The 17,249-nt window shown below is 51.9% G+C and overlaps 1 protein-coding gene across 6 annotated transcripts in view; it reads left to right on the plus strand.

Annotated features, from left to right (window-relative positions):
- The window catches only part of ELN (elastin), a 96,751-nt gene that overhangs the window by 54,317 nt on the left and 25,185 nt on the right, over nt 1-17,249 (plus strand). For all 6 annotated transcript variants that reach the window (XM_048823897.2, XM_048823886.2, XM_048823887.2 and 3 more), the window contains 6 exons: nt 399-545; nt 640-687; nt 5,887-6,033; nt 6,128-6,184; nt 8,742-8,858; nt 8,953-9,006. In XM_048823897.2, the coding sequence (XP_048679854.1) occupies nt 399-545; nt 640-687; nt 5,887-6,033; nt 6,128-6,184; nt 8,742-8,858; nt 8,953-9,006 (570 nt within the window). The remainder of the gene's footprint in view (nt 1-398; nt 546-639; nt 688-5,886; nt 6,034-6,127; nt 6,185-8,741; nt 8,859-8,952; nt 9,007-17,249) is intronic.

Genomic DNA, 17,249 nt, shown 5'->3' on the forward strand with positions numbered 1-17,249 from the left:
CTAGTCTTCTGGGACTTGCCCAGGTCTGAAGATTTATTACATCAACATTAACAGCGCTGGCACCTCCTCGGCCAGCTCTTTAAAACTCTTGAGTATAGGTTATGCAGTCCGGCACATTTGTATATCTTTAGCAGTTGCCTTTTAACACCCTCCCTAGTTCCTGGTGGAGCAGATGTTTTATTCCCTTGGAGAATGAATTCCTGTCCCATCGGACTGTCTCTCTAGTATATTGCTGAGATGAACGGGCAGGATGGTGCAGGATGTTTACAGTGCCCCTTCCTTTGGTGTGTCTGACATGATGGGAGTGCACAGCAGCAGAATAGCACTGGCCCGGCTCCACTGGGCACTTAGGGTATTTGCGTTGACCGGGACTGGGTTTCTCTCCTCTAACTCTGCAGGAGCGGCTGGTGTTGGAGGCCTGGTGCCCGGTGTCGGCGGTGTCCCTGGCTTGGTGCCCGGAGTCGGCGGTGTCCCTGGCTTGGTGCCCGGAGTCGGCGGTGTCCCTGGCGTGGTACCCGGTGTTGGCGGTGTCCCAGGAGTTGGAGGTGAAGTTGCACAATTCGACTGACCGATGGGCCTGTGGGGTTGTGTTCTCCCCGTCTCAGAGCCCTGACTCTCTCTCTACTGTGTCCCAAACAGCTGGAATCCCAGCAGGAGCAGCAGCAGCAGCAAAAGCTGCCAAGTACGGTAAGCTGACTCCCTCCCCCTTCTCCCTCCGTGCAGCCCATAGTGATGGGGTGCCCGCCTGTCACTCCTGGAAGTGGGTAGCTACTTGGATCCGAGCCCAGAGACAGTCTGTCCCTTTGGGAGCAATCAGTGGAGCCGCTGGCATGTCTGGGATATATTCACATCCCTCCCCTCCCCGTTCCCCATGGAGCTTCACCCTGCCCTGCAGCACGTGGCATAGAGAGCTCCTGCCTTTGGTCCACTGGTGATGGGGAGCAGGGTGGCCAGCGAGCGAGTTGGGAGCCCAGCTCCGGCTACAAGCCAGGCTCCCTGCAGCCAGTAGAAAGCATGGGGAAGCTTCAGACAGTGTGACAGCACAGAGCGTGTTCCCCTGTCACTCTGGGCAGGCTGCTGCCCCACGGCTCAGTTTGGAGGGCTGCGGGCGAAGCCGTTTGGGATGTGCCGGTCAGTGAATTCCCAGAGCCCCTCGCCAGGGCCCGGGGCATGTTCTTTTCAGCTCTATCATCAGCCTGTGTGAATCCACTTCATGCATAATGGCCTCAGTTCCCAATCCATCAAGCGCACACTGCAGCATGCAAGAAGGAAGAGAAGGGCCATGGGGAATTCCTGGTGTAGGGGGAATCTGTGCGGTGCAAGGCTGGCTGAGGTGGCTTCACTGACCTCAAGCCGGCACTGCCATGTGGTGCTGGGTGAGGCAGGGGGTGTGCTGGGGGAAAGGAAAAGGGGTCTCTGCTGAAGGAGGGACAGGGTACTTCAAGTGAGGGAGAGGAGACGTGTGTCAAGGTGTGAGAGAGGAGGGCTGTCAGGAGAGGGAGGGGAGGGTTGTGGGGGGAGGGGCGTGTTGGAGTGAAGGAGGGGGTGTCAGATGAGCCAGGGGATGGGTGATCAGGGGAAGGGCATGTTGGGATGGAGGAGGGGGTGTCAGATGAGGGAGGAGACAGGGGGTCAAAGTGAGCAAAAGGAGGGCATCTCCCAGAGCTAGGTTCTGCTACAGATGATTTCCCACTGGCACTTGGTCCCAGAGGGACCTATCGCCAGCAATGTAAATTAAAGTTTCCCCCCTGCACCTTATCTTAGTCTGGGGCCAAGTGCTGAGGACCTGGGAACAAAGACTGGCCCCCGTTGGCCTCCCACTTCATCTGCACTCTGACCGGGCACCATGAAGGGTCCAGTCCTCCCTTTGTTATGGCCATATAGTTTCCTTTGTCTCCCTAACTGTAGGGATGACATGGATGCTGCTATCCTTAATACTTTCCTGACTGCATTCCATATCAGCCCTTCCATGACTTTGCCCAGGATTGATGTCAGGCTACCTGGCCTATAGCTCCCCAGGTCATCCCTGGACTCCATGACTGGAGTACAGGTGTGGAAGGGCATGTGCTGTTCAGGAAAGACAGAAATAAAGGCAAAGGTGGTGGAGTAGCATTGTATATCAATGACGAGGTCGACTGTAAAGAAATTAGAAGTGATGGAATGGATAAGACAGAGTCTGTCTGGGCAAAAATCACATCGGGGAAGAAAGCTACTTGAGCGGAGGTGGGCAAACTACGGCCCACGGGCCACATCCGGCCTGCGGGACCCTCCTGCCCAGCCCCTGAGCTCCTGGCCTGGGAGACTAGCCCTGGCCCCGCCCCTGCTGTTCCCGCTCCCCCGCAGCCCCAGCTCACTGCGCTGCAAGCGCGATGCTCTGGGCAGGGGGTCTGCGAGCTCCTGGGGCCTGGCCTGACCCAGTCTCTGGGCTGGCTCCAGCCGGGCAGCCTGGCTACCTGTCCTGGTGCAGCCGCACCGCCAGCCACCGGTGCTCCAGGCAGCGTTGTCAGGGGGCAGGGAGCCGGGGGGTTGGATAGAGGGCAGGGGAGTTCGGGGGGTGGTGTTCCGGGGGCGGGAGTATGGCTAGGGGTCGGGGCGGTCAGGGGATGGGGGGTTGAATGGGGGCAGGGGTCCCGGGGGGGGGGAGTAGTCAGGAAGGAGAAGGGGTTGGATGGGGCAGGGGTCCAGGGGGCAGTCAGGGGTGGGGGTTTTGGGGGCGGTCAGGGGACAGGGAGCAGGGTGGGGTGGATGGGGCAGGAGTCCCGGGGTGGGCAACAGGGGGCGAGAAGCCGGAGGGGGGGAGGGATAAGGGGCTGGGCCACGCCTGACTGTTTGGGGAGGCACACCCTCCCCTAACCAGCCTCCATACAATTTCCGAAGCCCAATGCAGCCCTCAGGCCAAAAAGTTTGCCCGCCCCTGCACTAGAGCCTCCCCTGGGATAGTGCTTGGGGTGTGCTATAGACCACCAGGATCCGATCTGGATATGGATAGAGACCTCTTTAATGTTTTTAATGAAGTAAATACTAATGGGAATTGTGTGATCATGGGAGACTTTAACTTCCCAGATATAGACTGGAGGACAAGAGCTCATAATAATAATAGGGCTCAGATTTTCGTGGATGCGATAGCTGATGGATTCCTTCACCAAGGAGTTCCTGAACCGACTAGAGGGGATGCCGTTTTAGTTTCAGTTTTGGTGAGCAGTGAGGACCTCGTAGAAGACACGGTTGTAAGGGACAACCTTGGTTCGAGCGATCATGAGCTAATTCAGTTCAAACTGAATGGAAGGATAAACAAAAATAGATCTGTGACTAGGGTTTTTGATTTCAAAAGGGCTAACTTTAAAAAATTAAGGAAATTAGTTAGGGAAGTGGATTGGATTGAAGGATAATCTAGGCATGACCCAATATCTAAACAAATACTTTGTCTCAGTCTTTAATGAGGCTAATGAGGAGCTCAGGGATAATGGTAAGATGACAAATGGGAATGAGGATATGGAGGTAGATATTACCACATCTGAGGTTGAAACCAAACTCGAACAGCTTAATGGGACTAAATCAGGGGGCCCAGATAATCTTCATCCAAGAATATTAAAGGAATTGTTACATGAAATTGCAAGCCCATTAGGAAGAATTTTTAATGAATCTGTAAACTCAGGGGTTGTACCATATGACTGGAGAATTGCTAACATAGTTCCTATCTTTAAGAAAGGGGAAAAAAAGTTATCAAGGTAACTACAGGCCTGTTAGTTTGAAATCTGTTGTATGCGAGGTCTTGGAAAAAATTTTGAAGGAGAAAGTAGTTAAGGACATTGAGGTCAACGGTAAATAGGACAAAATTCAACATGGTTTTACAAAAGGTAGATCCTGCCAACCCAGCCTGATCTCCTTCTTTGAGAAGGTAACAGATTTTTTAGACAAAGGAAACGTAATGGTTCTAATTTACCTCGATTTCTTTTAGCAAAATTGGAAAAGATAGGGATCAACATGAAAATTGAAAGGTGGGTAAGGAACTGGTTGAAGGGAAGACTACAGCGGGTCACACTGATAGGTGAACTGTCAGACTGGAGGGAGGTTACCGGTGGAGTTCCTCAGGAATCGGTTTTGGGATCAATTTTATTTAATCTTTTTATTACTGACCTCGGCACAAAAAGAGGGAATGTGCCAATAAAGTTTGTGGATGACACAATGCTGGGAGGTATTGCCAATTTAGAGAAGGACTGGGATATCATACAGGAAAATCTGGATGACTTTGTAAACTAGAGTAATAGTAATAGGATGAAATTTAATGGTAAGAAGTGTAAGGTCATGCATTTAGGGATTAATAGCAAGAATTTTGTTTATAAGCTGGGGACGCATCACTTGGAAGTAACAGAGAAGGAGAAAGACCTTGGAGTATTGGTTGATCACAGGATGACTATGAGCCGCCAATGTGCTATGGCCGTGTAAAAAGCTAATGCAACCTTGGGATGCATCAGGCGAGGTATTTCCAGTAGGGATAAGGAGGTGTTAGTACCGTTATACAAGGCACTGGTGAGACCTCACCTGGAATACTGTGTGCAGTTCTGGTCTCCCATGTTTAAGAAGGGTGAATTCAAACCGGAGCAGGTACAGAGAAGGGCTACTAGGATGATCCAAGGAATGGAAAACATGTCTTATGAAAGGAGACTCAAAGAGCTTGGCTTGTTTAGCCTAACCAAAAGAAGGCTGAGGGGAGATATGATTGCTCTCGATAATTTTTCAGAGGGATAAATACCGGAGAGGGAGAGGAATTATTTAAGCTCAGTACCAATGTGGACACAAGAACAAATGGATATAAACTGGCCACCAGGAAGTTTAGACTCAAAATTAGATGAAGGTTTCTAACCATCAGAGAAGTGAAGTTCTGGAACAGCCTTCCAAGTGGAGCAGTAGGGGCAAAAGACATATCTGGCTTCAAGACTAAGCTTGATAAGTTTATGGAGGGGATGGAATGATGGGATAGCCTAATTTTGGCAATGAATTGATCTTTGACTATTAGCGGTAAATATGCCCAATGGCCTGTGATGGGACGTTAGATGGGGTGGGATCTGAGTTACTACAGATTGTCTGGCTGGTGAGTCCTAGGTGCCTGGCTGGTGAGTCTTGCCCACGTGCTCAGGGTTTAACGGATTGCCATATTTGGGGTCAGGAAGAAATTTTCCTCCAGGGCAGATTGGCAGAGACCCTAGGGGTTTTTCACCTTCCTCTGCAGCGTGGGGCACGGGGTCACTTGCTAAAGGATTCTCTGCACCTTCAAGTCTTTAAACCATGATTTGAGGACTTCAGTAGCTCAGACATAGGCTAGGGATTGGTTACAGGAGTGGGTGGGTGAGATCCTGTGGCCTGCATTTTGCAGGAGGTCAGGCTAGATGATCATAATGGTCCCTTCTGACCTTAAAGTCTATGATTCTATGATTTGATGATTCTATCCCACTTTCCCATTTGAATACTGGCACACATTGGCATTTTGCTAGTCTTCTGGGACTTGCCCAGGTCTGAAGATTTATTACATCAACATTAACAGCGCTGGCACCTCCTCGGCCAGCTCTTTAAAACTCTTGAGTATAGGTTATGCAGTCCGGCACATTTGTATATCTTTAGCAGTTGCCTTTTAACACCCTCCCTAGTTCCTGGTGGAGCAGATGTTTTATTCCCTTGGAGAATGAATTCCTGTCTCATCGGACTGTCTCTCTAGTATATTGCTGAGATGAACGGGCAGGATGGTGCAGGATGTTTACAGTGCCCCTTCCTTTGATGTGTCTGACATGATGGGAGCGCACAACAGCAGAATAGCACTGGCCCGGCTCCACTGGGCACTTAGGGTATTTGCGTTGACCGGGACTGGGTTTCTCTCCTCTAACTCTGCAGGAGCGGCTGGTGTTGGAGGCCTGGTGCCCGGTGTCGGCGGTGTCCCTGGCTTGGTGCCCGGAGTCGGCGGTGTCCCTGGCTTGGTGCCCGGAGTCGGCGGTGTCCCTGGCTTGGTGCCCGGAGTCGGCGGTGTCCCAGGAGTTGGAGGTGAAGTTGCACAATTCGACTGACCGATGGGCCTGTGGGGTTGTGTTCTCCCCGTCTCAGAGCCCTGACTCTCTCTCTACTGTGTCCCAAACAGCTGGAATCCCAGCAGGAGCAGCAGCAGCAGCAGCAGCAGCAAAAGCCGCCAAGTACGGTAAGCTGGCTCCCTCCCCCTTCTCCCTCCGTGCAGCCCATAGTGATGGGGTGCCCGCCTGTCACTCCTGGAAGTGGGTAGCTACTTGGATCCAAGCCCAGAGACAGTCTGTCCCTTTGGGAGCAATCAGTGGAGCCGCTCGCATGTCTGGGATATATTCACATCCCTCCCCTCCCCATTCCCCATGGAGCTTCACCCTGCCCTGCAGCACGTGGCATAGAGAGCTCCTGCCTTTGGTCCACTGGTGATGGGGAGCAGGGTGGCCAGCGAGCGAGTTGGGAGCCCAGCTCCGGCTACAAGCCAGGCTCCCTGCAGCCAGTAGAAAGCATGGGGAAGCTTCAGACAGTGTGACAGCACAGAGCGTGTTCCCCTGTCACTCTGGGCAGGCTGCTGCCCCACGGCTCAGTTTGGAGGGCTGCGGGCGAAGCCGTTTGGGATGTGCCGGTCAGTGAATTCCCCGGGGCATGTTCTTTTCAGCTCTATCATCAGCCTGTGTGATCCACTTCATGCATAATGGCCTCAGTTCCCAATCCATCAAGCGCACACTGCAGCATGCAAGAAGGAAGAGAAGGGCCATGGGGAATTCCTGGTGTAGGGGGAATCTGTGCGGTGCAAGGCTGGCTGAGGTGGCTTCACTGACCTCAAGCCGGCACTGCCATGTGGTGCTGGGTGAGGCAGGGGGTGTGCTGGGGGAAAGGAAAAGGGGTCTCTGCTGAAGGAGGGACAGGGTACTTCAAGTGAGGGAGAGGAGACGTGTGTCAAGGTGTGAGAGAGGAGGGCTGTCAGGAGAGGGAGGGGAGGGTTGTGGGGGGAGGGGCATGTTGGAGTGAAGGAGGGGGTGTCAGATGAGCCAGGGGATGGGTGATCAGGGGAAGGGCATGTTGGGATGGAGGAGGGGGTGTCAGATGAGGGAGGAGACAGGGGGTCAAAGTGAGCAAAAGGAGGGCATCTCCCAGAGCTAGGTTCTGCTACAGATGATTTCCCACTGGCACTTGGTCCCAGAGGGACCTATCGCCAGCAATGTAAATTAAAGTTTCCCCCCTGCACCTTATCTTAGTCTGGGGCCAAGTGCTGAGGACCTGGGAACAAAGACTGGCCCCCGTTGGCCTCCCACTTCATCTGCACTCTGACCGGGCACCATGAAGGGTCCAGTCCTCCCTTTGTTATGGCCATATAGTTTCCTTTGTCTCCCTAACTGTAGGGATGACATGGATGCTGCTATCCTTAATACTTTCCTGACTGCATTCCATATCAGCCCTTCCATGACTTTGCCCAGGATTGATGTCAGGCTACCTGGCCTATAGCTCCCCAGGTCATCCCTGGACTCCATGACTGGAGTACAGGTGTGGAAGGGCATGTGCTGTTCAGGAAAGACAGAAATAAAGGCAAAGGTGGTGGAGTAGCATTGTATATCAATGACGAGGTCGACTGTAAAAAAATTAGAAGTGATGGAATGGATAAGACAGAGTCTGTCTGGGCAAAAATCACATCGGGGAAGAAAGCTACTTGAGCGGAGGTGGGCAAACTACGGCCCACGGGCCACATCCGGCCTGCGGGACCCTCCTGCCCAGCCCCTGAGCTCCTGGCCTGGGAGACTAGCCCCGGCCCCGCCCCTGCTGTTCCCGCTCCCCCACAGCCCCAGCTCACTGCGCTGCAAGCGCGATGCTCTGGGCGGGGGGTCTGCGAGCTCCTGGGGCCTGGCCTGACCCAGTCTCTGGGCTGGCTCCAGCCGGGCGGCCTGGCTACCTGTCCTGGTGCAGCCGCGCCACCAGCCACCGGTGCTCCAGGTAGCGTGGTCAGGGGGCAGGGAGCCGGGGGGTTGGATAGAGGGCAAGGGAGTTCGGGGGGTGGTGTTCCGGGGGCGGGAGTATGGCTAGGGGTCGGGGTGGTCAGGGGGTGGGGGGTTGAATGGGGGCAGAGGTCCCGGGGGGGGTAGTCAGGAAGGAGAAGGGGTTGGATGGGGCAGAGGTCCGGGGGGCAGTCAGGGGTGGGGGTTTTGGGAGCGGTCAGGGGACAGGGAGCAGGGTGGGATGTATGGGGCAGGAGTCCCGGGGTGGGTGACAGGGGGCGAGAAGCCGGAGGGGGGGGAGGGATAAGGGGCTGGGCCACGCCTGGCTGTTTGGGGAGGCACACCCTCCCCTTACCAGCCTCCATACAAGTCTTCTGGGACTTGTCCAGGTTTGAAGATTTAGTACATCAACATTAACAGCGCTGGAACCGCCTTGGCCAGCTCTTTTAAAACTCTTGGATGTAAATTATACAATCTGAAATATTTGTATAACTTTTTCAGTTGCTTTTTAACATCCTCCCTAGTTCCTGCTGGAATAGAAGATGTTTCATCCCCCTGGAGAATGAATTCCTATCCCATCGGTCTGTCTCTCTAGTATATTGCTGAGATGAACGGGCAGGATGGCGCAGGATGTTTACAGTGCCCCTTCCTTTGGTGTGTCTGACATGATGGGAGCGCACAGCAGCAGAATAGCCCTGGCCCGGCTCCACTGGGCACTTAGGGTATTTGCGTTGACCGGGACTGGGTTTCTCTCCTCTAACTCTGCAGGAGCGGCTGGTATTGGAGGCCTGGTGCCCGGTGTCGGCGGTGTCCCTGGCTTGGTGCCCGGTGTCGGCGGTGTTCCTGGCGTGCTGCCCGGAGTCGGCGGTGTCCCAGGAGTTGGAGGTGAAGTTGCACAATTCGACTGACCGATGGGCCTGTGGGGTTGTGTTCTCCCCGTCTCAGAGCCTTGACTCTCTCTCTACTGTGTCCCAAACAGCTGGAATCCCAGCAGGAGCAGCAGCAGCAGCAGCAGCAAAAGCCGCCAAGTACGGTAAGCTGGCTCCCTCCCCCTTCTCCCTCCGTGCAGCCCATAGTGATGGGGTGCCCGCCTGTCACTCCTGGAAGTGGGTAGCTACTTGGATCCAAGCCCAGAGACAGTCTGTCCCTTTGGGAGCAATCAGTGGAGCCACTGGCATGTCTGGGATATATTCACATCCCTCCCCGTTCCCCATGGAGCTTCACCCTGCCCTGCAGCACGTGGCATAGAGAGCTCCTGCCTTTGGTCCACTGGTGATGGGGGGCAGGGTGGCCAGCGAGCGAGTTGGGAGCCCAGCTCCGGCTACAAGCCAGGCTCCCTGCAGCCAGTAGAAAGCATGGGGAAGCTTCAGACAGTGTGACAGCACAGAGCGTGTTCCCCTGTCACTCTGGGCAGGCTGCTGCCCCACGGCTCAGTTTGGAGGGCTGCGGGCGAAGCCGTTTGGGATGTGCCGGTCAGTGAATTCCCAGAGCCCCGCACCAGGGCCCGGGTGTGATGGGTTCCCCAGGGTGCAACCTGGACCTGGGGTACCGCTGAGCCCTCTGTCTCACCAACCTGGACTCCCTCTCACATTGCGTTGCTGTGACAAGCTGCAAATCTCTCCAGGTACTGCACTTACACAGACATCCACAGGCAGGGACACATATCCAGCTGAGTTTACTTGAATGCTTTTGCCAGCCACTCACTAACGAACAAGAGGGGCTCCAGCCAGTTCCCCCAGCTCCACAGCTTAGGACCCCAGGGCTGTACTCATAGAATCAGAGTATATCAGGTTTGGAAGGGACCTCAGGAGGTCATCTAGTCCAACCCCCTGCTCAAAGCAGGACCAATCCCCAACTAAATCATCCCAGCCAGGGCTTTGTCAAGCCTGACCTTAAAAATATCTAAGGAAGGAGATTCCACCACCTCCCTAGGTAACACATTCCAGTGTTTCACCACCCTCCTAGTGAAAACGTTTTTCCTAATATCCAACCTAAACCTCCCCCACTGCAACTTGAGACCATTACTCCTTGTTCTGTCATCAGCTACCATTGAGAACAGTCTAGATCCATTCTCTTTGGAACCCCCTTTCAGGTAGTTGAAGGCAGCTATCAAATCCCCCCTCATTCTTCTCTTCCGCAGACTAAACAATCCCAGTTCCCTCAGCCTCTCCTCATAACTCATGTGTTCCAGTCCCCTAATCATTTTTGTTGCCCTCCGCTGGACGTTTTCCAATTTTTCCACATCCTTCTTGTGGTGTGGGGCCCAAAACTGGACACAGTACTCCAGATGAGGCCTCACCAATGTTGAATAGAGGAGAAGGATCACGTCCCTCGATCTGCTGGCAATGCCCCTACTTATACATCCCAAAATGCCATTGGCCTTCTTGTCAACTAGGGCACACTGTTGACTCATATCCAGCTTCTCGTCCAGTGTAACCCCTAAGTCCTTTTCTGCAGAACTGCTGCCGAGCCATTCGGTCCCTAGTCTGTAGCGGTGCATTGGATTCTTCCGTCCTAAGTGCAGGACTGCACTTGTTCTTGTTGAACCTCATCAGATGGGCCCACCTTGTTTATCATACACATTGTAAGGAGAGTGGTCACTTTAGATAAGCTATTACCAGCAGGAGAGTGGGTTTGTGTTTGTGGGGGGGGACCTGGATTTGTGCTGGAAATGGCCCAACTTGATTATCATACACATTGTAAGGAGAGTGATCACTTTAGATAAGCTATTACCAGCAGGAGAGTGGGGTGGGGGGAGGTATTTTTTCATGTTTTGTGTGTATAAAAAGATCTTCTACACTTTCCACAGTATGCATCCGATGAAGTGAGCTGTAGCTCACGAAAGCTTATGCTCAAATAAATTGGTTAGTCTCTAAAGTGCCACAAGTCCCCATTTTCTTTTTGCGAATACAGACTAACACAGCTGTTACTCTGAAACCTGTCTTCGTGAAGACAGAGGCAAAAAAAGCATTGAGTACATTAGCTTTTTCCACATCCTCCGTCATTCAGTAAGGGGCCCGCACTTTCCTTGACTTCCTTCTTGTTGCTAACATACCTGAAGAAACCCTTCTTGTTACTCTTAACATCTCTTGCTAGCTGCAGCTCCAGGTGCGATTTGGCCCTCCTGATTTCACTCCTGCATCCCCGAGCAATATTCTTATACTCTTCCCTGGGCATTTGTCCAATCTTCCACTTCTTGTAAGCTTCTTTTTTGTGAAGCCTGAGCAGTGTAAGTTCATTACCCAGTCCACCCCTACCTCAATGTGGAGAGGACACACACCAGCCTTTGTAACCTGAGCTGAGATTCCCCAAGCACTTCAACCCAAACACAGTGTCTTAGGTAAAATATAAAACAGATTTATTAACAGCAGACAGAGAGATTTAAAGTGATTATAAGTAGTAAGCGTAGAGATCAAAGTTGGTTACCTAAGAAAGAAAAATAGAAGCACAATCTGAGTTCTATAAACTAGATAGGATTTGAATCAAGCATTGTCTCACCCTGATGGTATAGTTCCTTCATCCACAGGCTGGGATTCCTCTTTTCAGCTTGAGGAATCCTAACCCTTCCCTGTTCAAAGGCTTCGTTCTCCAGATTTGTTTCCAGGTATTGAGTTGTGAGGGGAGTGAGGCCAAGTGATGATACCACTTCCCCTCCTTTATAGGTTCTTCCAGCTTGCTGGAAAAATCTTTTGCTATGATCTGAGTCAAAAATTGTCCATTGTTTACACGCCCCCTCTGAGAATTCTTCACTGTACACAGATCCTGTGATAGTCCTTGGTACCGTGGATTCTCCTTAATGAGCCTGTGACGGGTTCGGTCACAGAGACTCTCCTCGAGACTGTCACTCAATGAGCTGGGATACCACTGAGAACACTGAGAACAACCCTCCTGCCAGAAAAGGTGCCCCTCCACTCTTCTCTTGCTGAGTGAGACACTCCAGTCAGCTCCAGCACAGACCCAGAGGTTGGGCCACACCTCTATGCAGTTCACTGAAACTGAGATTCACTCAGCCAGGGGCTTCTCCGTTAACAGGGAGTTTCCCAGCACCCAGTATTCAGCCTTTCTGGGAGTCTGAACCCCAAATAAATCTGTTTTACTCTGTATAAAGCTTATACAAGGTAAAGTCATAAAGTGTCTGCCCTCTATAACACTTGTGGCAAATTGCCGGCACTAGTATGAAGGGTCTCGCGCTTTCTCTTCTCGGGGAGGGCGGGGGGGGTATGGGGTGTTCAGGGCACCATTTCTTGCCCCTGAACTGGGGTATTAACTGCCTCACTAGTGCCTAGAGGAGTGGAGTGGAGAGGGAGGGACCCAGGCCCGCCCTCTACTCCGGGTCCCAGCCCGGGGGCCCTAGGGATAGCGGTAAACCACGGGAACTAGCAGTTCCTTCCCCTGGGCTACTTCCCTCTCCTGCCCTTCAGCTTGTGGGGCTTCCTGCCCTCCCTCTGCACAAACCAGGTGTCTCTTTACCTGGGGTCTTGGTCTTCTTAGCCCACTGCAGCACTTCTCCAAACTCTCCTCTGCTTCCGTCCAAACGGCTCTCTGCTCCAACGCCAATCCACTCTGCTTCAACTCCTTCTCCTGTCTGGCTGAAGCAGGGGTTTTTATCATGTGACTGGCTTCAGGTACTTTAATTGGCTTCAGGTGCTTTAATTAATCTATAGAAAACTTTCTTCCCCCTACAGGGAATGAGGCTCCCTTCTAACGCTTTCCTGCTGCCCTCTGGCCATGCTGTATCACATACCTCCCCCTCCCCCGCTCAACACCATGGGGTTGGGCTACTTGGGACTAGAGGCAGTTCTGTCGTGATAGGCCACCAGCGTTGCCGGGTTGGCTTCCGGCCCTGTGCTGTACCCGGAAATGGAAGGGCTGCAGGGATAGGAACCGCCTAGTCACTCTTGCATTCTTCTCCTTGTTTCTGTGCATCCACTGGAGTGGGGCATGGTCTGTCACAAGGGTAAACCGCCGCCCCAGTAGGTGGTAGTGGAGAGTCTCCATAGCCCATTTTACCGCCAGCCATTACTGCTGGGGCATTGGGCTGCTATATGCCCCAGTTCCCCACGCTCGTAACACCGCCCCCTTATTCCGGTTGCCGCCCTCTGCCTGGAGCTATTTGGCCAGCCCCCCCCAGCCCTCTCTTCCCAAACCCCCAGGTCACTTCTTGGCTACAGGCCATTCCTCGGTGTCTTTCCTCCCAGTTATGGTTCTCCTGGAGTTCTCGACAGTGCGGGGCCCTGGGTTTGAGGCTGACTTCCTGGTTTGCCGTGTCTCACCCCCTGGGGTCTGGAACAGTTCACGGGCTGCCAGCTGTCTTTCCACGAGGGAGACCAACTCATCACAGGTGGAGGGGTCATTCTGGCCAACCCAAGCCCGGAGGCCTGGTAGTAGCCCCCTCATATACCGGTCCAGTACCAAGAGCTCCATCACCTTCTCAGAGCTGAGGGCCTCAGGGCGCAGCCATTTCCGGGCCAGGTGGATCAGGTCAAACAATTGCAATCAGGGTGTCTTGTCCTCCGTATACTGCCACTCATGGAACCTCTGGGCTCGCAATGCTGTCGTTACTCCGGATCTGGCCAGGATCTCTGCCTTCAGCTGGGAGTAATCTGCTGCAGTCTCCGCGGCCATATTGTAGTAGACCTTCTGGGCCTCCCCACACAGGAACGGGGCGAGGATACCAGACCACTGATCTTAGGGCCAGGCCTCCCGCAGGGCTGCTCTTTCAAAAGCCAGGAGGTATGCCTCCACATCATCCTCCCGTGTCATTTTCTGTAGGCAGTAGCTGGCCTGTATGGTCCGGGTCCCATCGCAGTTGCGGTTCAGCTCCATAAGGGCTTTCATCTGGTTCACCAGCTCTTGCAGCAGGGCTCAGTCCTGGGCAGCCTGACTCATCAACAGACAATTAGTCTCCTGCTGCATCCGAGTCGCCTCCTGTTGGGTGGTTGCTTAAACCCGGGTAGCCTCCTGCTGGGTGGCGGTGGCTTGTATTAGGACCTTGACCACGTTGTCCATTTTAGGGACGGGAGGGTTTTGGCTAACCCTGGTTTAAGTCCCCAGCGTGTGATGGGTCTCGCGCTCTCTCTTCTTGGGGGGGGAGGGTTTCAGGGCACCGTTTCTTGCTCCTGAATTGGGGTATTAACTGCCCTACTAGTGTCCTAGAGGAGGGGAGTGGAGAGGGAGGGACCCGGGCCCGCCCTCCACTCCAGGTCCCAGCCCAGGGGCCCTAGGAATAGCGGTAAACCACTGGAACTAGCAGTTCCTTCCCCTGGGCTACTTCCCTCTCCTGTCCTTCAGCTTGTGGGGCTTCCTGCCCTCCTCTGCACAAACCAGATGTCCCTTAACCTAGGGTCTTTGTCTTCTTAGCCCATCGCAGCACTTCTCCAAATTCTCCTCTGCTTCCCTCCAAACTGCTCTCTGTTCCAACACCAATCCACTCTGCTTCAACTCCTTCTCCTGTCTGATTGAAGCAGGGGTTTTTTATCAGGTGACTGGCTTCAGGTGCTCTAATTGGCTTCCGGTGCTTTAATTGGCTTCAGGTGCTTTAATTAATCTATAGGAAACTTTCTTCCCTCTACAGGGAATAAGGCTCCCTTCTAACACTCTCCTGCTGCCCTCTGGCCCTGCTGTATCACACACTATAGAGAGGTTTCAGAGGAACAGCCGTGTTAGTCTGTATTTGCAAAAAGAAAAGGAGTACTTGTGGCACCTTAGAGACTAACCAATTTATTTGAGCATGAGCTTTCGTGAGCTACAGCTCACTTCATCAGATGTGTACCGTGGAAACTGCAGCAGACTTTATATACACACAGAGAATATGAAACAATACCTCCTCCCACCCCACTGTCCTGCTGGTAATAGCTTATCTAAAGTGATCAACAGGTGGGCCATTTCCAGCACAAATCCAGGTTTTCTCACCCTCCACCCCCCACACAAATTCACTCTCCTGCTGGCGCTAGCCCATCCAAAGTGACAACTCTTTACATAATCAAGTCGGGCTATTTCCTGCATAGATCCAGGTTTTCTCACATCCCCCCCACCCCCATACACACACAAACTTACTCTCCTGCTGGTAATAGCTCATCTAAACTGACCACTTTCCAAGTTTAAATCCAAGTTAAACCAGAACATCTGGGGGGGGGGGGTAGGAAAAAACAAGAGGAAACAGGCTACCTTGCATAATGACTTAGCCACTCCCAGTCTCTATTTAAGCCTAAATTAATAGTATCCAATTTGCAAATGAATTCCAATTCAGCAGTTTCTCGCTGGAGTCTGGATTTGAAGTTTTTTTGTTTTAAGATAGCGACCTTCATGTCTGTGATTGCGTGACCAGAGAGATTGAAGTGTTCTCCGACTGGTTTATGAATGTTATAATTCTTGACATCTGATTTGTGTCCATTTATTCTTTTACGTAGAGACTGTCCAGTTTGACCAATGTACATGGCAGAGGGGCATTGCTGGCACATGATGGCATATATCACATTGGTGGATGTGCAGGTGAACGAGCCTCTGATAGTGTGGCTGATGTTATTAGGCCCTGTGATGGTGTCCCCTGAATAGATATGTGGGCACAATTGGCAACGGGCTTTGTTGCAAGGATAAGTTCCTGGGTTAGTGGTTCTGTTGTGTGGTATGTGGTTGTTGGTGAGTATTTGCTTCAGGTTGCGGGGCTGTCTGTAGGCAAGGACTGGCCTGTCTCCCAAGACTTGTGAGAGTGTTGGGTCATCCTTTAGGATAGGTTGTAGATCCTTAATAATGCGTTGGAGGGGTTTTAGTTGGGGGCTGAAGGTGACCGCTAGTGGCGTTCTGTTATTTTCTTTGTTAGGCCTGTCCTGTAGTAGGTAACTTCTGGGAACTCTTCTGGCTCTATCAATCTGTTTCTTTACTTCTGCAGGTGGGTATTGTAGTTGTAAGAAAGCTTGACAGAGATCTTGTAGGTGTTTGTCTCTGTCTGAGGGGTTGGAGCAAATGCGGTTGTATCGCAGAGCTTGGCTGTAGACGATGGATCGTGTGGTGTGGTCAGGGTGAAAGCTGGAGGCATGCAGGTAGGAATAGCGGTCAGTAGGTTTCCGGTATAGGGTGGTGTTTATGTGGCCATTGTTTATTAGCACTGTAGTGTCCAGGAAGTGGATCTCTTGTGTGGACTGGACCAGGCTGAGGTTGGTGGTGGGATGGAAATTGTTGAAATCATGGTGGAATTCCTCAAGGGCTTCTTTTCCATGGGTCCAGATGATGAAGATGTCATCAATATAGCGCAAGTAGAGTAGGGGCTTTAGGGGACGAGAGCTGAGGAAGCGTTGTTCTAAATCAGCCATAAAAATGTTGGCATACTGTGGGGCCATGCGGGTACCCATAGCAGTGCCGCTGATCTGAGAGATCTATAGAGAGATATGCACAGCTGTTTGCTCCACCAGGTATTAATCACTTACTCTGGGTTTATTAATAAAAAAAGTGATTTTATTAAGTATAAAAAGTAGGATTTAAGTGGTTTCAAGTAATAACAGACAGAACAAAGTAAGTCACCAAGCAAAATAAAGCAAAAACACTCAAGTCTAAACCTAATACATTAAGATACTGATTACAGGTAATATCTCACCCTCAGAAATGTTCCAATAAGCTTCTTTCACAGACTAGACTCCTTCCTAGTCTAGGGCCAGTCCTTTCCCTGGTACAGTCCTTGTTAGTTTCAGCAGACATCTCAGGTGGTAAGCAGGGGTTTTCTCATGACTGGCAGCCTCCTTTGTCCCGCTCAACCCCCTTTTATAGCTTTGGCACAAGGCGGGAATCTTTTGTCTTTCTGGGTCTCCACCCCTCCTTCTAAATGGAAAAGTACCAGATTTAAGATGGATTTCATTATCAGGTGACCTGGTGACCCCTAGTCTCCATTCCCCATGGGCTGGCCCACACATACACAAGAAGGCTTTCAAGTAACTAAGGCCATTTACAACTGATTGTTTCTGGACCACCCTTAATGGCCTCCACTTAATATGTTTACATCAGTGATACAAGTTTATATCTTATTCTCTTAACTTCAGATATAGAAATAATACATGCAAACAAATAGGATGAACACATTTAGTCAATTACAAGCTTTCTAGTGACACCATACCAAGGATATTTAGTATAAAGCATATTCCAGTTACATCATATTCATAAGCATATTTCCATAAAGCATATGGAGTACAACATCACACCCTCCTTCTGAGCTTACTGCCATAGTTTTGGACACTGTCCATGGCAGAGGCAGTACATGTAAAATCCCTGTTAGTCTCTGGGCCTCAG

The sequence above is a fragment of the Caretta caretta genome, chromosome 17 (assembly GCF_965140235.1).
Source record: "Caretta caretta isolate rCarCar2 chromosome 17, rCarCar1.hap1, whole genome shotgun sequence".
Lineage (NCBI taxonomy): Eukaryota > Metazoa > Chordata > Testudines > Cheloniidae > Caretta > Caretta caretta.